At 48.2% G+C, this 24,033-nt stretch overlaps 1 protein-coding gene across 2 annotated transcripts in view; it reads right to left on the bottom strand.

Moving 5' to 3' along the window:
* The window catches only part of Acly (ATP citrate lyase), a 51,789-nt gene that overhangs the window by 21,731 nt on the left and 6,025 nt on the right, over nucleotides 1–24,033 (bottom strand). Inside the window, exons 3-14 of one of the 2 annotated variants that reach the window (XM_021175583.2) lie at nucleotides 23,687–23,809; nucleotides 21,980–22,042; nucleotides 21,307–21,497; nucleotides 20,779–20,858; nucleotides 18,486–18,616; nucleotides 17,588–17,706; nucleotides 16,634–16,770; nucleotides 15,906–15,967; nucleotides 14,480–14,597; nucleotides 5,570–5,724; nucleotides 4,934–5,024; nucleotides 3,869–3,898 (exon numbers count right to left, since the gene is read on the bottom strand). In XM_021175583.2, the coding sequence (XP_021031242.1) occupies nucleotides 3,869–3,898; nucleotides 4,934–5,024; nucleotides 5,570–5,724; nucleotides 14,480–14,597; nucleotides 15,906–15,967; nucleotides 16,634–16,770; nucleotides 17,588–17,706; nucleotides 18,486–18,616; nucleotides 20,779–20,858; nucleotides 21,307–21,497; nucleotides 21,980–22,042; nucleotides 23,687–23,809 (1,300 nt within the window). The remainder of the gene's footprint in view (nucleotides 1–3,868; nucleotides 3,899–4,933; nucleotides 5,025–5,569; nucleotides 5,725–14,479; nucleotides 14,598–15,905; nucleotides 15,968–16,633; nucleotides 16,771–17,587; nucleotides 17,707–18,485; nucleotides 18,617–20,778; nucleotides 20,859–21,306; nucleotides 21,498–21,979; nucleotides 22,043–23,686; nucleotides 23,810–24,033) is intronic. The other variant, XM_021175584.2, reaches the window with a different exon arrangement.

Raw genomic sequence — 24,033 nt, 5'->3', positions numbered from 1 at the left:
AGAGATCTGCCTGCCTCTGCCTCCCAAGTGCTGGAAAAAAAGGCATACGTCACCACACACACGCAACAATTTTTAAATGTTTATTTATTTTTAATGCGTGTATAAGTGTTTTGGCTACATGTACATATATTGTGTACACCTTGTGCGACGCCTGTGGAGACCAGAAAATGGAATCAGATCCTCTTAGAACTAGTTACTAGCAGATGTGAGCCATCTGCCACATCAGTGCTGGGAACTAACCCAAGTCCTCTGCAAGATCTGTAAGTGCCGTTAACCTCTGAGCCTTATTTCGAGCCCCAGCTGCTGGTTTTTAAGCAGGGTTTCATGTAACTGGGGCTGGCCTTGAACTCACCATGTAGCTAATGACAACCTTAGATTCCTGATCTTGCCTCTCCATCCTAAGTGTTGGTACTGCAGGCACATAACACCCCTCCAGCTCTTCTTCCTTTCCTTTCAGTTTTTATGTAACCCAGACTGCCTGGAACTCACTATACCTTAATCTGTGACAATCTCTCAGTCTCAGCTTTTTGACTGCTGGAATTGGAGGTCACCATGCCTGGCTCAATTAAAAAAAAAAAAAAAAATTATTGCCGGGCGTGGTGGCGCACGCCTTTAATCCCAGCACTCGGGAGGCAGAGGCAGGTGGATTTCTGAGTTCGAGGCCAGCCTGGTCTACAAAGTGAGTTCCAGGACAGCCAGGGCTATACAGAGAAACCCTGTCTCGAAAAACCCCCAAAATAAATAAATAAATAAATAAATAAATAAATAAATAAATAAATTATTATTATTAATGTTTCTTTTGTAAACAGGATTTTCTTGTGCAGCTCTGACCCGGAACTCACTCTTGTAGACTAAGCTGGCCTTGAACTCAGAGATCTGCCTCTGCTTCCCAAATGCTGGGATTAAAGGCTCATGCCACCACGTCCACCCTTAATAAATTATTTCTAAAGGCACAAGATAAAAAGTTTACCTCTCCCTGTTTTGCTGAGGACTTTATAGTCCCAACAGTATTAATCATCCTGTAAACTAGACAGAAACCCAGCAACAATCAGTATTTGAATACACACAAATTCTAGGTCAGTAGGGGTCCTGTACAGAGGCTTGAAGCAGCCAGGGCTGAGGCCAACCCAGCCTTATCTCAACACAAGCCAGCACAGGGCCACAGTGCCCTCACCCACATCCCTAGCCCTATTCTCCCACCCTCCTTATCTCCCAAGTGTCTCTTGGCTGCTCAGAACAATCCTCTTGAGACAGGCTTTTTAATAGCAGGGAAGACTTTAATGAACCGAGCAGGCTGGGCATGGTGGTTCACATTTTTAATCCCAGAACCGGGGACAGAAGTAGGCAGTGGTCTACAGAGTGCAAGACTCTCATCGCAATAACAGGGAGAAGGCTATGAGGGTACAAAGAGGCTACAGGAATGCAGCCACTAGCCAGAAGGGGAAGGACCCTCGATTGTCTTCCCCTTTCGACTCCCCAAATGTCCTAGGGAAGGAAACCAGCCATTGGGGGACATTCTGTGCTCCCCCAGGGAGAGCAATGGATCTCACCCAGAGGCCTCTGATATTAACCTACTGTACTACGGCACGCTTGGCTAGCCAAGATCAAGGTCTGAATAAATCCTCCTGCAGGCCAGCAGTAAGCCTCTTACTGCAAGAGTCAGAAGGCTCTTGATTCGTGAATACCTAGATTTACTGTCATCCCGGGGTTCCTATAAGACGTGGAACCTTAGAGTAAGAGCTGCCACATAATCCAGTCTCATCCTTTCTAGCCCCAGGAAATTGAAGCAGATATCCACATAGACGGTGGCCCTGGGTCACCTTGGAGAGCCAGGATTACAGACTTGACAAAAACACAGTCATGTGATAAAGGAGGCCATAAAGTAGTGAGGCTCTGACATTCCCAGGGGAGCCCCGACTGAGCCCAAGTGCCATGCTACACAGAAACCCATCCTCAGAGATAAGGACGATGCCCACCCATACCTCCTGCTTTAAAGTCAGAGTTCAAGTGCTTACCTCCTTAAGAACAGAGAAAGCAAAGCCAAGAGGGCCACTGGCACCGGTAGCAGGAAGCCCCTCCCCTCCCTCCAATCTTAATGGCCCTACTAAGAGTGGAGGGCACTCTCCATGACCTGGTCTCCTTCCTGTCCTCTCTCTTCTCTAGCTTAAGGACCAAATAAAGGTGCCTGCCGCAGCCTGCTTCCCCTAGGGGAGGAGGGCTCCCTGGAGATTGAGTCTGTCTGTTCCTGCTCTATTAGCACAATGGCCTTGCCTTCCAGGAAACAGTGGATCTCGCTGGAGGCAGACAATGAAAGGATTAAGAGCTAGTAGAGGGGCTGGAGAGATGGCTCAGGGATAAGAGCTGGTTGTGCTCTTGCAGGGGACCTGGCTTCCCTTCCTAGCAGCCATGACAGATGGCTTACTAAAGATACAACTGCCTGGAACTCCAGCTCCAAGGGATCCAACACCCTCTTCTGCTCTCCCAAGGCACCCGAGCTCACATCCATCACTCCCCACCCCACCCCAGCTAAGATACACTCAAGTCCATATACTTAAAAGTAAGCCTTAGGGGCTGGCAAGATGGCTTAGTGGGTAAGAGCACTGACTGCTCTTCCGAAGGTCCTGAGTTCAAATCCCAGCAACCACATGGTGGCCCACAACCATCTGTAGTGAGACCTGACGCAACTTCTGATGCATTTGAAGTCAGCTACAGTGTACTTATGTATAATAATAAATAACTCTTTGGGCTGGAGTAAGAGGAGTTGACTAGAGCAAGCAGGACTGACTGGAATGAGCCGGGTGGACCAGAGCAAGCAGAGGTCCTAATATTCAATTTCTAACAACCACATGAAGGTTCACAGTGTATTCACATACATAAAATAAATAATTAAATCTTTAAAAAAAAAAAATAGTAAGCCTTAGAAACAAAAACTGATAAGTCAGAGGGCCACTGTCTTTGTTTAGATATTTCTACCCTCTCTAGGGATCAGTCATCGATGAAGACTCTCTTGCCCTTACAACTGGGAATGTCAGATACGCTAGGCAGAGCTCAGTGGGATAGTGGTTTGCTCAGCATGCAAGGAGTTTGGTTCCCAGTATTGAAAAAAATCAAGTCACAAGAAAGTCCTGATATAGGTAACTGAGTAATCTACCTGATCTACCTGCTTGGTCAGTGGGCAAACGTGTGTGTGAGATGTGTGTGTACCTGCACTGGAAATGTCCACTGTCAACTGTGGCCTCTGACACCAGAGACCACACCCCTTCAGGTCCTGAAAAAGACAAATACTACCTGGCCTTCCTACTTTCTCTCTCCCCACCTTTCCCTGCTCTTCTATCAAACCTGGGAGAACCCTACACTGGTCTGGAGTCAGGAGCGGTGGGGCGCACACGGCTGGCGGTACTGAAGTTGCTGAAGTCACGGCACGGAAGCAAAGCGATGAGGAGATGCAGATGAGAGTCAGGGTGGAGCTGTGGTCCCTTCCCTACAGCAGCCAGCAGTCAGATCAGAGGTATCAACTGCTCTCTGCCACTCCCCTTTCAGCTGATGGCACCCCTCTTCCCCAGGACCATCCCTGCTGAGTCCCCAGAGCTGTGGGCTGGCTCTCGCTCCTTCTGTCTCCACCTCCCGCCAAGGAAAGGAGCCAGAGACAGCCACACAGGGAAGAGACTGCTGTGCTGGGGCAGGAGAGGGAAGGGACAGAGAGCAAAGACTAGGACTCTGTGGGGAGGGGGGGGAAACCACACCAAGGTGGAGACAGGAAATGTACTACACGACACTGCAACCCACCAGGGAAGAAAGGAAGCACAGAGAAACTGGGACCCGCTAACAAAGCCACACGCAGAGTTGGGGCACAGTGGGGGCATCCTACCTTGCAGGGATCTTGGACTTGGGACTGAATCTGTTAAAGAAAATGACCAAGGCGTCTGAGTGAACTGCTGGTGGGAGGCTTTGTTGGGAGAGGGGAGAAACAGGGGACAGTTTCACAGACAAGCCTTTCCGGTGCTGTCACTGTGTCATGGTGGACAGCAGGAGTAAAGCCAACGAAAAAGGCAAAGCACCAGTGGGCAGAACAGAAGCAGGCGTGACAAAGAACCAGAGTGCGGGGAGAGGGCAAGGAGAGGGACACTAGGGAAGTGCAGTCAACATTCAAGTCCCCTCCGGGCCCTCTGGGTGACACTTCCACTACGGCCTTCAGGCTAGCTGGGTCATGCCCTCTCAATGCGGACCCCTCTGTCCCCAGGTAGCACAGTACAGTGACTGAACCAGCACAGTGCTGGGCCCACTCTTCTCCACTGCGGACAAAGCTGACGCCCTGGGGACCACAGGGCAGTGACTTCTGATCTTGAGCCTTAGGGCAGCTGACCATAGGACAGAGGCTGCCAGGGAAGCCAGGGCCACTCATCTGCTGGGGTGTGAGTGCTAGCAGGTCATCCTGCCACTGGGATGGAGATGAGCTGGTGGCATGCATAAGGGCTAGCAGATAAGGCAGAGAGAAGTGTAGTAGGAGCCCCTAGCGAGTTGGGGAAGACAGACAACTGTTTAGAGCTAGCCTTGCTGTCTCTACTCTCAGAACCTGCCTTCCATTTAGGAGTCTGGGAGAACCTTTCTCTTCTTGCTTCTGCTGAGATCCTATCTCCTCCACAGCCTCCCAGGTCAGTTCACAGCCCCCAGCAGGAGGCGTGGAAGACAGCGGGGAGTGAGGTGATCCAGGCAGTGTGGATCTTCAGCTCCAGGAGAACCCACAGGGAAGACTCAAGTCACTCATCCTGAAGAGATCCACTCCCACCTCATGCTGAGGCCCACTCCCGTAGGAAAGCTCAAACGGCTTCCCTGCTGCCTCTTCCGGGCAGGCCCCCAGACAGGGAGAAACAGGGAGAGCCGGGGAGACCACCACAGGCCTTCCTGCACAAAGTGCTAAGTCTCTGGGAGTTACCTTGGGGCATGGCTGGCTTGGCTTTCTTTGCAGGTGCCACTTCATCAGCTCGGGACTCAGAAAAAGATGCTGTCCTACTGGGTGCTGGAGTCTGAGTAAGGAGACAAAAGAGTTAAGGGTCATAGGCGGTGGCTGAGGACAAGGGCCGCTGGCCCTAAAGAAGTAAAGTGGTACGAATTATACACAGCATTGTTTTAAGGCAAGAGTCTCACTACGTAGGACTCAGGCAGGCATGGAACCCACAGCAATCCTCCTGCCCCAGTACAGGTGTGCCCTACATTCCGCCGAAAGGTGTTCTTCATAAACCGTACTCCAGAAGCATTATCCTAACGATGCCAATATGGGAGCTGATTTTGTCCAATGCTACAGATGAGCAAACTGAGGCTCTAAGTAGATATGGTACCAGTTAAAGTCCCACTGTCTGCAAGGACAGTCGGGGTTTGAAGCTTGATTTAAAAACCTTTCGTCTTTCCATTGTTCTACCTTGGCAGAACCATAACCAAATACCGACTTGCCCTGTAGTCTCTTATCTCCCTAAATGCCAGGAGAGGAACATTGTGTCCTGTGTAGGGGGGTGGGGGTGGGGGGTGGCAAGATGGGTCCTTCCTTTAAGGTGGGAGGAAGGCTGGCACCTACCGATGTGCTCCCGCTGGCATTAAGGAGGAAGTTGGCAGTGTGAGCTGCTGTGGGTGGCTGGTTGGGAATGGGCCGGTGGCCCAGGGCCATGCCCACAATGGCCGTCATGTGAGTTTCTGTGCCAAAGACATGGATGGGGATCCCAGTGGTCTTCCCTGCAAGAAAAGAAAGAGGCTCCTGATTCACAATTTGGAGAAGATGCCCAGACTGCAGGACACAGCAGGGGCTGCTTCAGAGTCTTGCCCAATGCTGGGTACTGTGAGGACAAGACTGCTCATCTACTACAGATCTCTCGCCAAAAGTTTCACCATCAAACCAGGCTTTCGGAAGATCACCTGTTCACAGGAGAGGAAGTCTCGGTGCCAATGGCAGCCTGCTGCCAGAAGCCTATAAGCACGCACTTCTGATCGCCTGGATCCCAGCCTGCCCCTCTCCCACTTGTCAACTGTGCCCAGCACCATGCCTGCCTTGCTGGTCTGGGCTGTTTCTAAATACCCTTCCTTGGGGCATGGCCCTTGCCTTTCCTTCTGCACAGAGCCAGCACCTTCACCTAGCTGCTCACCTTTCACGGAGCTCAACACAAGCGCATTCTGCTAAGACACACCCTCCCTGGCCTGAGGGACACACCCTCCCACGTGACCCTGCCTCCTGCATCTCCTTCACTGGTTTTTGAGATAGAGTTTCAATATGTGGCTCTGCAGGACTGGAACTTACTATGTAGATCAGGCTGACCTCAACTCAGAGATCCCCCTGCCTCTGTCCCCCAGGCGCACAGCCGCACCCGGCATGTTCTTCACTTTAGATGAAAAGCTGGAAACTAGCACTTGGTACCAATTCAGGTGGGGTGGGGTGCTTGCCATGCACACTAACTTTAGGAAAATGGAAGGATGGGACGGTCTCACCTTTGCCAATGGGATGTCAAGAATGGCTTCTTTTTGTCACTTTCTGGAGCTTTGTGTGAAGAGAACTACTTTTCTAAGATGCTTTCACTATCTCCTAGGTGGCCACCATTCCACCTCCACTTCACCCAGAAGCCAATCTGTACAGATAATCTATATGGAAGTGTCACCTGACAATAAAAAGCTGACTGGCCTATTAGCTTAGGCAGGAAATAGGAGGTGGGAGTTTCAACAGAGAAAGAGAGAGGAACTCTGGGATAGAGTCAGGCTTGGGAAGAGATTCTGAGGACACACAAATGAAACTGAGAAGAGGTGACCAGCCGTGTGGATGTGGCGCTCATAAACGAGAATAAACAGGCTAATTAAGCTATAAGCTAGTCGCAAAACAAGCCCTGCCTTAGGGCCTGGGCATTTACTCAGACACTGGTCTTTGATGATGATATGCTGGCATTAATTGGCCTCGCTTTCTCAGCTGATCTTCACTTGTGACTTCGTACAGAGCCTGGTGGTTTCTTCTGGATTGAGCCACTGCTACTGATTGGTGTTTGGGAGAAGCAGGAGTTTTAAGACCAGCCTCAGCTACAGAGTAAATCTGAGGCAAGCCTGGGCTATGGGAGGCACTGTTTCAGGAGACAGAACAAAACTAGGCATCATAGTTCATACCTGTAATCCCAGACTACGGGGGCGGGGGGCAGAGGCAAGAGGATGATTCAAGTCTGAGGCCAGCTTGAGCTGTGTAGTTTATTTTGGGCTATCCAAAGCTACAAGGCATCCTCCTCAAGATGAAAACTAGAATATCCACCTCAGTGGGTTACACAGAGATTACTTAATAAATGTTCATCATTAATTTTATTTACTAGGAAGTAGGCCAACAAATGGATGCCTTGCAGTTCACGGTGGTGAATGTTATTCTACATGGGAAGAGGACCTGCTGAGACTGTATAGGAGAAGAGATTAACTTTGCTCAAAGTACCTAGAGTAACCAAGAGAAGGTGATTTTAGAAGAGTCGATATCTTGGGAACTGGGGCACAGGTAGAAAAGTCTACAGTTACAAATGGTGTCCACTGTGGGGCAGGTTAGCCAAGCAGAGGGCCTGAGAAAGCTCAGAAAGCCAGGGAGAAAGCTGTGAGCCGGGAAAGCTGTGAGCCGGCTGCAGAGGCAGAGAAGGAGGCTAAATCTCTTTAAGAAAGAGCAAGGAGGGAAAGAGGTGTGAATAGGGCGAGGGGACTGGAGCCACTGGCCTGCCTTGCAGTCAAAAAACTCACCAGAGCTAGAGTGGATAGGCTCAGTTCCCAGTCCATATCCTCCCTCAGGTAGGAGGTTTGGCTCTCACAGAAGGGCAAACTGAGGCTCCAGCCCCAAACTGCTGCCAGATCAAGCCAAGTGGACATAAACACTGCCATAGGGCTGGAGAGATGGCTCAGCAGTTAAGAGCACTGGCTGCTCTTCCAGAGGTCCTGAGTTCAATTCCCAGCACTCACATGGTGGCTCACAACCATCTGTAATGGGATCTGATGCCCTTTTCTGAAGGCAGCTACAGTGTACTCTTATATATAAAATAAAATTATTATTATTATTATTATTATTATTATTATTATTAAGGGGCTGGAGATGGCTCAGCAGTTAAGACAGTGGCAGTGTACTCATACATAAAAATCAAGAAATAAATCTTTTTTAAAAATAAAAATAATAAAAAATAAATAAAAATAAACTACCATAAGCAGGTGTTGGCCTGAGGAGATTGCAGACACAGAGGGGCAAAAGGAGCATTTGTCCAGAACTGAGGTGGGATTGAAAAGCCCTAAACTTCTGAACTTGTAAGGTATTAAGTTTGAAAACAATAAAAGAGGAATCAAAAAAAAAAAACCAAGCTGGGTAAAAAAAATAGGAAAAAAAATTTAGTTTGGAAATAAGAAAGTTAAATCCTTAAGAAGAGAATTAGGAGCTGGCAAGATGGCTCAGTGGTTAAGAGCACCGACTGCTCTTCCAGAGGTCCTGAGTTCAATTCCCAGCAACCACATGGTGGCTCACAGCCATCTGTAATGGATCTGATTCCTTCTTCTGGTGTGTCTGAAGACAGCTACAGTGCACTCACATAAAATAAATAAATGTTAAAAAAAAAAAAAAGAAGAGAGCTAAAAATTAAAAGGAAAATCTCTTCTACATTAAAAATGGAGAAAAACACCACAAAACAATGCACCTGGATCCCATACGATCTGATTTTGCTTATCAGCATTCAAATAACATTTTTCCGGTAATGATTACAATTTTATATAACTTTTTTAAGAGATCAGAACGAGGGCTGGAGAGATGGCTCAGTGGTTAAGAGCATTGACTCTTCTTCCTGAGGTCCTGAGTTTAATTCCCAGCAACCACATGGTGGCTCACAACCATCTATAGTGAGATCTGATGCCCTCTTGTGTGTCTGAAGACAGTGACAGTGTACTCATATGCATAAAATAAATAAAATCTTAAAAAAAAAAAAAAGAGAGAAGAGATCAGAATGAAGCAGACTTAGATAAGGAGAGGACTGAAAAATGGAATGCTGGAGGGCATAGAGCAGAAGTTAGAGGATTCTTTAAATCAGAATAAAGAACCTCTAAAAGGAGCTGGGCAGTGGTGGTGCACACCTTCAGTCCCAGCACTCAGGAGGCAGAGGCAGGCAGAACTCTGAGTTCAAAGCCAGTCTGGTCTACAGAGTGAGTTCCAGAACAGCCAGGGCTACACAGTACAAGTGTCTTGAAAAAAACAACAAACAAACAAACAAACAAGAACCTTCAGGAGAGTCCAATCCAGAATCTACAGTAACAGCAAAACAGTTAGTTCTAGGGGAGAAAATCCCCAACAGTCTTAAGGAATGGCAACCCATAGAGATGCAGTATGTTGAATTAAGAGGACAAATTATGTTCAATGCTACCTTAGAGCAATGTCATACAACAGATTATATGTTGCATTTTGTAGAGTTTAGAGAATTAAAATATGTACGAATGTTGAGACTATTGATACATGTTCAGAATTCCAATGGATTTCTGCCTTAAGTTCTGAAAAGGCTGATCCTGAGACTGTACTGAGAGACCAGATCTTCTGGGTTCAGATTCAATCCTAGAGAATCTGACCAATTTCCAGGTTATTCCCAAAAAATCTGCACCTCCAGGTTACAAGCCTGACCCTGACTCCACTTCCTAACAAACAGCAAACAGGAGGAAAGCAGAAGTTACGTTTATGATTGGGCTCCCAGCCCATTATATTTAAGGCCATAATGGCATGCAAATCACCTATGTGCCAGGCTAGTTACCTGCTTCTAGACTCTATAAAAGCCTGCCTGAAACTGGGTTCAGGGCTGTCCCTCCAGTTCTGCTGCGTCAGAGATGGTGGTGCCTGAAGAGACCCTAGTGTGATTGCCTCGGAGTCAGCACCTTGGTGGTCTTTTGGGGTTCACGAATGCTTCCTGGCACAACAGCGCATTTATTAGAGACAGTGGCTATCTTGGAAATGCCTTTATAGATTGAAGCTGATAATGGTTCAACCTGTGTATCCATTAGAATACAACAATGTGGGCTGGTGAGATGGCTCAGTGGGTAAGAGCACCCGACTGCTCTTCCGAAGGTCCAGAGTTCAAATCCCAGCAACCACATGGTGGCTCACAACCATTCTTTTTTTTTTTTTTTTGGTTTTTTTTTTTTTTTTTTTTTTTTTTTTTCGAGACAGGGTTTCTCTGTAGAGCTCTGGCTGTCCTGGAACTCACTTTGTAGACCAGGCTGGCCTCGAACTCAGAAATCCGCCTGCCTCTGCCTCCCGAGTGCTGGGATTAAAGGCGTGCGCCACCACGCCCGGCTTCACAACCATTCTTAACGAGATCTGGCGCCCTCTTCTGGAATGTCTGAAGACAGCTACAGTGTACTTACATATAATAAATAAATAAATCTTTAAAAAAAAAAAAAAAAAAAAGAATACAACAATGTGGCCGGACGTGGTGGCGCACACCTTTAATCCCAGCACTCAGGAGGCAGAGGCAGGCGGATCTCTGAGTTGGAGGTCAGCCTGGTCTAGAGTGAGTTCCAGGACAGCCAGAGCTATACAGAGAAACCCTGTCTCGAAAAAACAAACAAACAAAAAAGAATACAACAATGTCTTAAACATTACGGCATAGAACCTGTTACAGATCTATCTAACAATCCTACAGGTCAAGCAACTGGGCCTCTCTACAGACTTTAAAGGAAATGCTCACAGAAAAAGGGGGATATAGAATCTTCCAGAGGTAGATTAAATAATGTTTTACTGACTTCAAATTTTTAAATGTCAATGAAACAGTTAACCCAGCTGCTGAGAGACACTGGTTTATGGGGGAAATGCTGAACTAAAGTGGACTGTTTATATTAAAGGATGCCCTAACCTTAGGATGAAAGGAAGGAAATGTATTATTTTTGAGGAAGAGAGAGATTTTGCATTTTTTTCCATAGGAAAAGAAACCTGTGGATTCCTTCTAAATTGATTAAAATGGGATTTGACAGGGAGAGAGCCCTTAAAGATCCTGAAGTCAGGAACAAGACAGGTGGCTTGTATTGCTGCTCCCTGTACTTGGGAACATCTCCGAGGCTAACTCAAACATGAATAAAATAAATGTCTCCAGACAGAACTTCAGCTATGCATAGCCAACAAATCTTGTTGGCTACAAAATCCTCTGGGCTTATCATACCCATAAACAGAAATTTATATTATAATTTGATTAGACAGTCCAAACTAACTTAGAAAAACAGATGCCTTACTGCTTGAACCGAGAGCAGCGAATCATCTTTGACTGTTCTATGCACACTGCACGTGCTGAACGTCCTATGCTATTACAGAAATAGATGCTACTTGGGAAGACTTTTATGTTTGCAGACCTGTGAAATTAGGACGGCCCTGACAGGATTCACTCTCGGGGTACTGAGAAAGATGCTGAGAAGCTGAGACTACTCCTGCATCCTGCTTGATCCCACCTCCAACTGCCTCAATGCTGTTTCCTCATAAACCTGTATCCAGGACAATTTCTAAGCGGCTAGTGAGGACTTCCAGTACCACACACTGTTCCAGCCAGGACTTCATTTAAGCCCTGAACTTTCTCAGCATGCAGAAGCTGGACAGCAAACGTTACAGCTAGCATCCTTAAGACTAATCAAAATCCTAATTTGCTTAGGGCTCTCCCCCCAAAATGAAAACAACGCTCCAAGGAAGCAGGAAGCAATTGTAAGAGAGTGACACCCATTCCCAAGAGGTGGGGTAGATGGTTTTTGGTCATTCAGTGGATGATGGATTTTTGTTGTCTTTTAAGAGGGATGGTTACAAGTTGTTATGGTCTAGGACAGGGAGGAAACAAAATGTGGGAGGTTAGATTCAGGGATTTTATTTCATTTTTTCTCCATTCTTCTTTCTCTCCTATCTAAAGTTAGGGGGGGAAGTGGGAAGAAAGGATGAAAAAAGGTGGGGAAGGGGATATAGGAAGGATAAATTAAGGGTAATTTGTTTTTATTTGTGATTTTTTTTTCTTTTTTGAAACAAGGTGCAGGGTGTCTCCTTGCATCCCTAGAACTCTATGTAGACCAGGCTGGCCTTGAACTCACAAAGCTTCACTTGTCTCTGTCTCCCAAGTGCTGGGATTAAAGGCATGTGCCACCACTTGGCTAAAGAGTAGCTTATTGAATCTACTTTTAGAACAAAGAACATCAACAAGACAGTATTTTTACATGGGCATAGGCTCTGTAGGTTGATAGATTTAGGATTACAGTTTGCTCACAACATACTATGTATATATGTTTCAACTCTTGTTTAAGGTATTTTAACCCATGTAATGTGAAGTCCTATTCCTTGAAGGCTGCTATTGCAAACTGTTCGGGCTAATTAAAAAAAAAAAAAAATGTGCCGGGCGTGGTGGCGCACGCCTTTAATCCCAGCACTCGGGAGGCAGAGGCAGGCGGATTTCTGAGTTCGAGGCCAGCCTGGTCTACAAAGTGAGTGCCAGGACAGCCAGGGCTACACAGAGAAACCCTGTCTCGAAAAAACAAAAAACAAAAAACAAAAAAAAAAATGTAAGTTAGTATTCAGACAATCAAACTCATGGTCATGTTAGATACTAGCCTAGTTAATTACAGTAAGATGTTTTCAAAGTGGAAGAGATGGTTAATGGCTAGAAATAAGCAATGGTTCCCTATTCAGATAGGCTTTAGCTAGATAGCTGGCCTTCAAAAAATCTCAGAGACCCACAAAAAATGTCATTTAAGGATGTTTAAATAGCAAAAGGCTTTTTGGACAACGAGACAGGTCTGCTCCTGGCAGCATCCTTATACTACTTCAAAGAGGATGAACATCAGGAATCCCTTGACGGAGTCTGCGTCGTATGTGACAAGCTAGCCACTGGCTAAGGAGCTCCCCTCACAGTGCAAATGCTGACAGTATGCGGTCCACACCGGATAAACAAGACGCACGGAAGTCAACTGCCGAGCTTTTCAGTGACAAGGTAGACAAGTAATTCATAATTCATAACTCCTGCATCCTAGAAAAGTCTGTTAGACATTCCGGGCCAGAAGGCTGATGATGATCCTCCAGTGACACAGAAATGTTTGGGGACTGTCCAGGCAGCGAGCTTTTTCTGTCGTTTCTATAGTTTTGGAAGCTGCTTACCTACACTTCCTGCACACTCAGGTAACAGTTATCCTCCTCAGGTCTCTGCTGGGGCTGAAAACTCGATAGTTACAGCCTCACAGTTAACCTGAAGTTGTTAAAGGCTTAGAAAAATGTTTTAAGGTCTAAGAAGACCTTAGGTTGGTAATGCAAGTTATGATAGAAATTGATTTAGGTACAGAACTATGAACACACCTAAACAGGATAGTGACTGCACATTATGAATGTAAATCTTACCTGATAGTTTTCATAATTGATATTATTGTTTACAGTTTATTGCTGAAAGAGAAAAAGCCTTTTATTGGACTAAAAGGGGGAACTAGAGAGAGAATCTCCTGTGTGGAAGCATCACCTGTCAATAAAAAGCTAATTGGCCTATTAGCTTAGGCAGGAAATAGGAGGCAGGAGTTCCAGCAGAGATAGAGGAACCTGGGATAGAGTCAGGCATTGGAAGAGATTGACCCTGAACATGAGACAGACTCATGAAACCAAGAAGAGGTAGCCTGCCATGTGGCACTCATGGAATAGAATAAGCGGGTTAATTAAGTTATGAGCTAGTAATTTTGTCCCAGAGTTGATACTTCAGAAACTGGGATGTGAGTGGAAAGGCCCACAGTTACACCAATCACCCTCTCACACCTAAGTCAATGTATGCTACACCTCTGCTCAAATCCAGAATACAGCTGCCAGAAGCTGTACAGCCACACCTCCTCCCTCTCGACGCCAGTCTGCAGTCCTCTCTCCTGTTCCTCTCCCCCACCCTCCAGACGGGTCCTCTCTTCTGTCCCTCTTCCCCCACCCTCCAGACGGGTCCACTGGAGAGCCTTGAAATATGGCCTTTCCTCTGCAGAAATCGTCCCTCTCCCCTGCTCTAGATGGTTACTAAACTTTCACCCTTTCTAGTCACCTGATCCCTTTAATTACTTCATGGGAGTCAGCATGACCTAACATCACAGTTAAGCTAAACCCCAGTACCCAGCACACTACTGGGCATAGAGCAGGCATTCTGTATTTATTAGATGTAGAGCGCAGTCACTCCCCCAGGAGGTAGTAGAGCATGAAGAGACCCTTTTCCAGATGCTCCAGACAGAAGGGAGAGGATGCTGGATGTTGGACAGATTGCTCAGCAGTTAAGAGCATTTGGATGTGCTTGCAGAGAACCCAGGCTTAATTCCCAGCATCCACATGGTGGCTAACAACCATCTTTAATGCCAGTTCCTGAGCACCTCTTATGGTATCTGTGAGCACCAGGCACTGCACACCATACATATACAAATGTGTGGAACACTCATACACATAAAGTAAAAAAATCTTTTAAAGGAGGGGGGGGAGAAAAAAAGTTTTCCATCTTACCAACTTCTCCCATCACTCGTAATCCCTCTTGATAGTTGGGGCCACCTCTTCGGACAAAGATGGTGACCTCATGCTCCTTCAGGGGACCCTGGTAATCCCGAATCGCTCTCACAATGCCCTAGAGAAAGCCAAAAGGATAGCAGAGATATGTGACTAAGAGGCAGCTGCAAATCTATGTAGAACCGCAACAGACAAATGTACAGCTGCACACAACAAGAACTGCTTCTCACACAGCACAACAGGCCCTATCGGTCAAGGACTATGGACGAACATACAGACAAGCTGAGCGAACTTCACAATTCCAGGCCCAGTGTGTGACCACACAGTAGCCAAGAACCATACCCCTCAAGAGGACTGCCATCCGCAATACTTGCAGATTTCCCTGTTCTGGCTGCAGTCATTGCACTAACATACCTCTTAGTGCAATTAGGCTGGGAGAGTCTATATCAGGGCCCTACACAGGCTTCTCAGTTATGAAGATATGGTCTTCCTTAATGTTGAAAGCCACCTAAGTGATTTAGGTAATAGCTCTTATGATAGTATCCGACCAGTTTGGAAAATGAGAGGCTGCACTTCTCTAAACAGTATGCTGACAATGGACTTGAAGTTTAATTTCTATCACCAAAAGCATGTCATAGGATGTTATACAATTCCTGCTCAATACCTACCAAGGATACTATCTGTTCTACAGGATACTCCCAAGTCAAAGCTACTGAAGTAAGCTCAAGTCAGTGAATCAGGCCCAATAAGGGAGATCTTGTAGCCAGACCTAATGAACCATGGTGGTTCACTTCTTGAGAGCTCAGACTTTCAAAGTGGACGCCATCATCCTGAAGACATAGATGGGATGACCACATGTGGCACGTTTCTTTAAAGCCTCATTGGGCACCACAACATGGAATAACAAACAGCCTTCTGAAAGGCGAGTCTGAAGAGGTGAAATCCGAAACACAGTAGCTATGTCATCATTGTGGACTGAAATCGTGTTTTTCTAAAAGGATGTTCCCAAGGTCCTGCCTCAAGGCCATGCACAGGGACACAGACTCAGAGGACTCTGGCTGGATGAGGTCATCAGAAGCTGTCCTCACCGCAGAAAATTGGTGCTGAGAACAAGGACAATCACGTCCAATCTCTGAGAAGCATTTCTGAGACGAGAGAGCAAGCGTGCAACCTCTCCCTCTGCTGCAGGCAGGAGAGGTGCGTTTTAGCAAACGCTAACTGCAGAGACACACAGCTTCAGATCCATACCTCCTGTCTTCTGCTTTTCTTCCACAAGGACCCTAGGACAGGGTCCAATCTCCCAACACCAAAAGAGAAAGACAGACAGACCCTAGGTCACAAGCCCTTTTGCCAGGTTAAGGCAATGCACAGGCAGGCTCACCTCTGCTATCCCCAACCCATTTTACCACTGCTCACGGCTGGTTACCTTGAAGGTGGCGGCCACATTGGTGAAGTTTGCGATGCTGCCTCCAATGATGAGGATCTTGCCTGGATTGGGAGTGAAAAGCAAACTCAACAACGTTAGAGATATAGAAGACTCGAGCCTGGCCCTAGAAACCCAACTGAGGACGTTCTCGCTCCTCCGAGCCAAGATGCTCTTACTGGAAGGGGCACAGGGAGCGAGCAGGATGATCTCCCCAGAATCCCACCCGGCTTGCTCAAGTGTCCACTACCCACATTATCCAGCGTCGGCCACTCAAACCTGCTCTACCTTCCAGCTGGTACCCAGAAGCCAGTCAGTCTGTCTCTCTCTCTCTCTCTCTCTCTCTCTCTCTCTCTCTCAGGACCTGGTGTGTATAGCCCTGAACACTGGGAATGTGGGGAAGGGACACTGGGCATCACTAAGTCTGGTAAACTCTAAGAATCACTAAACACTGAGTTTACATTCATCACAGCAAAAGCATGCTGCAGCCTTTTCTTCCTCCGGCTCCCTGGTCATATATGAGGTGGATTTCATACACTCTTTGCCCCCATGTGAGAGCCCGAGTGGTGTTGCCAGAGTCCGTTAGCACTGAGAAAAAAAAACCCATCCTGACATTAAGTGCCTGGTCCTATATCACAAAAGATCATGGCCTTGGTGAGCCTAGCACTAATCTTTCATATGCTGTGCTCTCCGGGTGTGTGTACATCCCAGCACTCGGGTCTGTGCCTCACCTTCTGGGTGCTTCTCTCGAGTCATAAGTGAGAGGATGGTCTTTGCATAGTCATAGGTCTGTTGTTCACTGGGGGCACCCGAGTATTCCCCGTAATTCGCCAGTTCATTGACACCTCCAAGATCACAGATGGTGTCACTGCCAGAGAGACACAGAATTCAGTGCTTGGTCAGGGTAGAAGAACGTCAGACCTGTACAGAGTTACCCATCACGCCCACAAGCATGGAAGTCAGCCTGCAGGACTGGCCTCACAGACCTATAACCTTCAACCCCGACTCGAGCCTCTGTTGAAGGTCGATGTGCCCTGAGACTCGCCCAGGCAGAGCACTTTGCCAGCCTCGGGGCACCAAGGTCCTGGACACACAGCGTGGGTAAAATGAACAATGAGCAATGCCTGACACAGCCCAGAGATATAAGAAGATACAAGAACTAGTATGTTGCAAGAGTCCCAGCGGAGCGGGCTGCTGCAGCCGGGGCAGCTGCAGCCAGGGCAGCAGGAGAGCTAGGACCAATCACCACAGCTTCAGAGAAAAAACAGCACATAAAGCTTGGTCCCAATATTTTTTCTAAAAACTGAAAAGGTGCAAATGTTTGTCTAGATATTAAAATGCCGGAGGAGGACAGAGTAAGGTGTTCTCTGACCTCCTGAGGGACGGGAGAGGAGCTTTTACTTTCTAGTGTCCTTCTGTGTTTGTTACGTTTCTCTGAGGCACACATCATCAATGACGAGAACTAAAACCATAAAACGAGGTCACTTTTAACTAGGTGAGATTACAGAAGATGCCGTGCCCAGGGCAGGTGGCCCTAGAGACACTGGAAGCTCTCCAGGATGTGGCTGCTTTCATTGTCCAGTCTGTGCCTGCACCACAGACAGGTGAGAAACGAGGGACCCCCGGCAATCCGCACTGAGTGGGTAACCTGGCTGGCAACCACCTGCACCCCTCCTTCCTGTCACCTGTACACGACGGAGGCGCCACCCCCAGCAACCATGGTCCAGATCCGCCCCTTGGGGTTCAGCAAGGTCAGCTTCAAGCTTGCCCCACTTTTGGCATCCAGGTCTGCAATGTAGGCTTCCTGGGGATCAGAGAACCATGGGTGACCTTTTGAGCACCCTATTCACAAGGTCCCAAACCCCAAGACCACAGCTCTCTCTATCTGAGGGCACATTTAAAGGTTATTCAGTCACTACCGTGGGCCGAAGACTGTGCAAAGCCCCAGGCCTGGGACAGAGTCTGACATTACCTTTAAAGTACCAAAACCACCCTCATCCAGGAAAAAAATTCCTTGCTCCATTTCCTGACACTGAGTCCCGTCCAAATCCAGATCTCACTAGGTCCCACTGCTTCCCTCTCTCTCCACACCAGCTCACCCCATATCCTTGCCCTCTCCCCAGCCCTCGTCCTTCCTCCAGCCTGGCTAGATGATCTCACACAAGGCCTGAGCCTGCTGGGAGGACCTCTCAGAGGACGGGAGTGGGAAAGAGCAATTAAAATTCTCAGCCAGTGGCCAAGAGAAGAACCTTCGCATCAGGGTTGGGAAGAGCCACTTGGGATGATCAAGAAGCAACAAATCAAGTCAGAAGCCCAGGGAGGCAGACTGAGAGCTCTGTCTAAAAGGGTTTCTGGCCAGGATTCAGAGACTTGGCTGATTTCCACCCCGACCCCCAACCTCACTGGGGTTTTAAGAAAATTAAATGGTTCTCCGTCTTTCCTTTCCTGCCAAATACAGAGCCAAGAAGGGGACCAAATGATCATCTAGAATTAGTCACTGTCTCCTAGGCCCTATCACACACACACACACACACACACACACACACACACACACACCCCATCTCCTTCCTAACACTGCCTTACCTCGGGGTACGCCTCACGCCCAAAGGGGGGAGGGAACTCTATATCACCCCACTTGACTTTACAGATGTAGTCAGCCGTGGCATCCACCTTGGCCGCCAAGTCAAGGATGTAGACACCATCTTTGGTCACCACTAGGAGAAAAGTCAAAATAGTGTCAGATACCAACTCTAAGGTGAGGCAACCATCAGCCTCCCAAGCATCCGTGCACTCCGCCAGGTGCACTCTCTCTCACACACACAGAACAACCGTAAATCACAATATGGCCCTTATGGAGACACAGTCTGCCCTAGCACAAGGAAAAGCCTCTCAGAGCATTGCCCACTCATGGCCTTCTGAGAACAGGGCAGAGGAGACGGGTTTATTGCCATAACAAGTTTTGGACATCTGTATAAAATGCCATACTCCTTGCTTTAAATACTCAAGCACCAGCCTACCCATAGCCCTGACATAAAAAAAAAAAAAAAAAAAACAGCCGGGCGTGGTGGCGCACACCTTTAATCCCAACACTTGGGAGGCAGAGGCAGGTGGATTTCTGAGTTCAAAGCCAGCCTGGTCTACAAAAGTGAGTTCCGGGACAGCCAGGGCTACACAGAGAAACCCTGTCTCGAAAAGCCAAACCAAACCAACCAACCAAACAAACAAACAAAAAAAACCAAAACAAACAAACAAAACCATCCCTGTTTTCTGTAGTTAGTAATACATGGGAGAGGCCATAGGTTTAAAGGTACCTGCCTCAAAGTCTGAATTCCCATATGGTAGGAGCAGAGACCAGACTCTCATAGGCTGTCCTCTCAGTTCCACAGGTATGTGCAGTACACACACGAACTCGAGTGTGCATGCACACATACACACAGAGGGTAAATAAACAAACGTGTGTATGTGTATATGTGTGTGTGTGTATGTGTGTGTGTGTGTGTATGTGTGTGTGTGTATATATATTAAAAAAATACTAAGTAGGGGATAAGATGTGGCTCGGCAGTTAACAGAGCTTGCTGTTCTTCTACAGGACATAAATTCAAGTTCCAAAACCCATGTGGGGCACCTCACAACTGTTTGTAACTCCAGCCGTCAGACATACCTTTCTGGCCACCACAGATACACATGGCATACACAGATACATAGACATAAATTTAAATTTTTCTAAACATTTAAAATTAATTTAAAGAAATAAAACTGTTGAAGTGGGTATGGAAGCCCTGGAGAATCAGGAGGACAGAAGTCCAAGGTCATGCTCAGCTATATAGCGAATGAGTTTGAGGCTAGGGTGGACTAAACTTGACCCCACCTCAAAACAACAACAAAATCCAAAGCAACAACGAAAAAAGCCTGTTGATCTAGGTTTGGTGTGCAAACCCAAGTAGCGCCACAACACCACACCCCTCTCACGAAGCTCAACCTCCAGAAGCCCTAGGTGTGTCCATCTCGGCTTTAGTGGTCTGGCTAAGGAAGTCTCCGGTTTGGTGCAAGGTACCCACCCCAGTTGCTCTGGGCCCCCGGCTGGCACCTTCATCTGCAATACCTCACTGAACATCCTGATTTCCCTCCAGGCCATTTAGCTAATTAAGTTAGCACACAGCCATCTGGCCCATGCCGGAGCTGCGTTCTCAGCTGAAATTTGGTCATTCCTCCCTTCCTGGACTTTGCCCTGAGAGGCCTAGCCAGAATCTGCCAGGCCATCTGCCTCCTTCACAGCTTGAGAGCCTGCAACCAGCATCTCTTGGTGTTAGTAGTAGTAAATGATTGACCAATACCCAAGAGAGAGGCCTCCGGATCCCAGGAGGATCAGACCAGAGCCTGGGAAGACAGGGACCAAAAGCCAAGGACTTCCCCCTAGAGCAGGACAAATGAAGGCCAAAGAAAGAAGCTGGAGTTGGTTAAGATATGAATAAATTGGGCTGGAGAGATGGCTCAGAGGTTAAGAGCACTGACTGCTCTTCCAGAAGTCCTGAGTTGGATTCCCAGCGACCACACAGTGGCTCACAACCATCTGTAATGGGATCCGATGCCCTCTTCTGGTGTGTGTCTGAAGACGGCTGCAATGTACTCATATACATAAAATTAAATAAATGATTCAAAAAATTCTTTAAAAAAAGATATGAATAAATTACAGTCTGGATACTCAGAAGCAGGAGGTGACACTGGAGACCACTCCTTATAGGGACACCCTGGGTACCCACTAAAGTTCTGTACTGCCTTCTGGCACCAGAGCCCAGGCTCTCTGAACACCAAGGCCAGAGTTACTGTAGGCATGGGGGCCCATCCCCATCCCATTGCAGCAAACGAAGCGTGTTACCAAGGGGGTTGATCTCAAGGTAGGTGAAGTACAGATCCTCGTAGAAATTGAATAGACCAGAGATGAAGCTGGCCAGGACTCTAGGGGGGAGAGGGAAAGAAGGCCAGTTAACTCGTCAGTACAGGACTGGGCACCCCACTCCCATTCCCACCCCCTGGCCTCCAGCAGGCTGACTGTTGCTGACAGCCCAGCCTCATGTCTCCACTCCTGACCCTTTGGCCCCCACTGTCCAACCCTGCCAACCCTGTGCCCTGGGCTGTCATTCTTCAAACACTGAGATGGAAAGAAGCTGTCAAGCTCAGAGCCAGAGAAGGCACCAGCCAGACAGGGGCAAGGAGGTGAGGGATGAGGCTGGCATACTGCACATTGATTGCAAGCCCGCACCCTCCCCCCACATGTGGCTCCCAAGCAGGGAGGCCCACTCTGCTTTCTCTCTCCTGTACCCAGAGCCCAGTGCACTGGTCTCCCGTGTCACACTGGACTTCTTGTCCCCATTTGTGCCCACGCCGTTCCCTCTCAGAACTCAACTCTTTCTTGTCCTCAGGTGCATGGACCAACAGGTGTCTCTTAATGTCCTCGGTATTCAGCTTTTCGTCCACACCCACAAGCAGCTTCTGGGCTTTGGCATCCACATCACCTACATCCACACCCCCTTCGTGGTGGAACAGGACGTAGTCTCCTTCCCGGGTAGCATAGATGCACACATAGAACTCCTCCGCCTTGCAAGTAAAGACAGCGTGAAGCTGGTAAGGGTGCCCAACTGGCAGGGGGGTCAGAAGGCCTCATCCAGGAGTGGGACCACCCAAGCCCTATAGTCTGATTTCTAAACCCTAACACAAAGCATTCACCCCAAGGAGATCTGTGTGCTACCTTCTGCTAGGCGACAAGCAAAGACAGGCCTCAACCTCCTTAGCTGGCTCAGTGTGGTCCCACCCTGGAATGGGTTCTACCTTCAAGTTCTCATCCCAACAATAGGAGGTCCCTCTGTTACCTGCTCTAGCTGTTTTGCTGCAAACTAAGCCTTCCCTTCATCTCTGGACTCCTTGCCCATAATTTCCTCCAGGCCTTTGCCGGAGCTTTTGGGTACCCTGGTACCCTTGGCTTCTCCCCTTGGCACCTTAACCTCTCCTTTCAACATTTTTGGAGGATGATCACAAAGCTGCAGGAAAAAGAAGATCCAGTTTGGCACTGCCTCACATACCTGACTGTGGGGGACGAAGGGTTCAATGAGAAAGTTCTTGAGGAAGCCTTTGGCCTTGCCGACCTAAGGAGGAATTATGGGAGATGCCGCTTAGATGTGTGGTACATTCTTCACAAAGGCAAGGCTCAAACACTACCACGGGACAGGGTGACTTCTCCACAAGTCAGGACGGTGGGGTCACAGATGAACTTAAGGAGTTCTCAGGGGACTCCCTCTTTACATGAATACTTTTACTCATGTCTGGGGAGGGGGACAGGAATGTACACATGCCGCATCAAGGAGTGCAGACCTGTGGCTAACTCAGGATGGTTCTCTCCCTCCACCCTGTGGATCTCAAGGATCAAACACAGGCCATGAGGCCTGGTGACAAGCACCCTGCCCACTGATCAATCCCACTGGCCCAGGCAGTCAAGCAGGGAGATGGGAACTTGGGTTTGATGGTGATAGCACACTACTTTGCTCTGGGGTAGGCCTTGCGACTCAGCCTGAGGACATGAGTCTAGGCCTGAGAGGTAGGGAGAGGAGAGCAAAGGTTGATCAGGTAAAATTGTTCCTCCTGTGTTTCCTGGCTGAAGACAACAGGCCTGCAGAGCTAATCAGCTTGAGTGGGTCCCTGGCGGCAGCAAAGGCGAGACAGCCCTCATCCCGAGCCCCCCGCCTGCTTCCCGCCCGCCGTGCGTCACTGCTGAGTCAGGGACCAGACAGTGATCCATCAGAGGTAATGAGCCGCTCCAGCCAGGTCTGACAGTGCTGCCAAGCTCAGATGTCCGTGACATCTCCCTCCCATCCGTTTGCTCGGAGGAGAGCCTGTGCTCCCTGAGGACACCGTTCAGTACCCAGCCCTACCACCCTCTCCCCGGGAGCCTGGAACCCAAAGGTCAGATTTCTCCATCCCCGGACTCACAGCTTCAAAGATCCGTCTTTACCCACAAGGACCGGAGACTAAGAAACAAACAGTAGGAGCGGCTTTGAGGAAGGCCGACAGGGAGGGAAGTGGCTAATGCCACCTCCCAGGGCAGCCATAGAAAAAGAACAGCTCATCTCTGACCCATGCCTTTCCCAGACAAGCACCAGTATCTGCAGAATTCTGTGCCAAGCAGATAGAAAGAAACACATCCTTCCCGGGCTAGGCCAAGCTACCCCAGCTCTTCTCCACCTCCCTTGGAGAGTGAGAAAGAGAAGAAACAGCTCTACCTCAGAGCATAGCTTAGCCTTCCTAAGCCGCATTTCATCTTAGCTCTCATACTCATAGTTGAGGATAGTGACAGAGCCGGGAGAACTGAATTTAGTCTTCTGCATTAATAACTGTCTCCATCCACGGCTCCCCAGCCGATGTATCTTTCTTTCCTAAGAATTATGCAGTTCTGCTTTTTGTCTTGGTTTAGTCTACCCTCCTGGTAACATGTTACCCAGAGAGCAAGCAGTTCTCAGCATAAGTACAAGTCCTAGCTCCATGTTGGTGGTCACAGCTTCTAGCTCCTTAATTGTTCTGTAGGGCATCTTATCTGTATCAGTGGATTGATCTTCTGAGGAAGGCGCTGGGAATGACCAGCAAGACTGGGCTGCAGCCAGGGCAATCCACACGCCATCTTTTTTCTCTGCTGCTATGTGATTTGGTTAGGTTATGAGCCACATGTTGGTTTATCTAGAGGTCACCATGTTGTTTGTTACCATCCCGACCTCCCCCATCACTACACCAAGACTCACGGTGGCTTCATGTCCCAGGCGAGGTTTTAGCCAGGATTTGACTCCATCCAGAGAGAGGTTGACTCCAACGAGGCCAAGCTTTCCTCGACGTTTGATTAACTGGTCTGGCTTGACAACCAAGCTCTGCAATGAAAGGGGTCGAGGAAGGAAAAGGGAATGTAAGGAGTGAAGTTGTATGGCTTTGATCGCCCTACTTCTAGATCCAACTCACATGTATCCAGCAGGGCCACTTTCCTGCCCAGAAGCCTTCCTTGACTACCCCAGCAGCCAGGATGAGCCTGGCAGGGTCGACACTCCCGAGATATCTGCTGAATGAGCAATCTCTTCCTTTCTCCATGTGAGGAATT

This window comes from Mus caroli, unplaced genomic scaffold (assembly GCF_978045245.1).
Source record: "Mus caroli unplaced genomic scaffold, Mus_caroli_1 scaffold_13, whole genome shotgun sequence".
Lineage (NCBI taxonomy): Eukaryota > Metazoa > Chordata > Mammalia > Rodentia > Muridae > Mus > Mus caroli.
The sequence above is the reverse complement of the archived record's forward strand: the minus strand, read 5'-3'. Positions and strand labels throughout refer to the sequence as shown.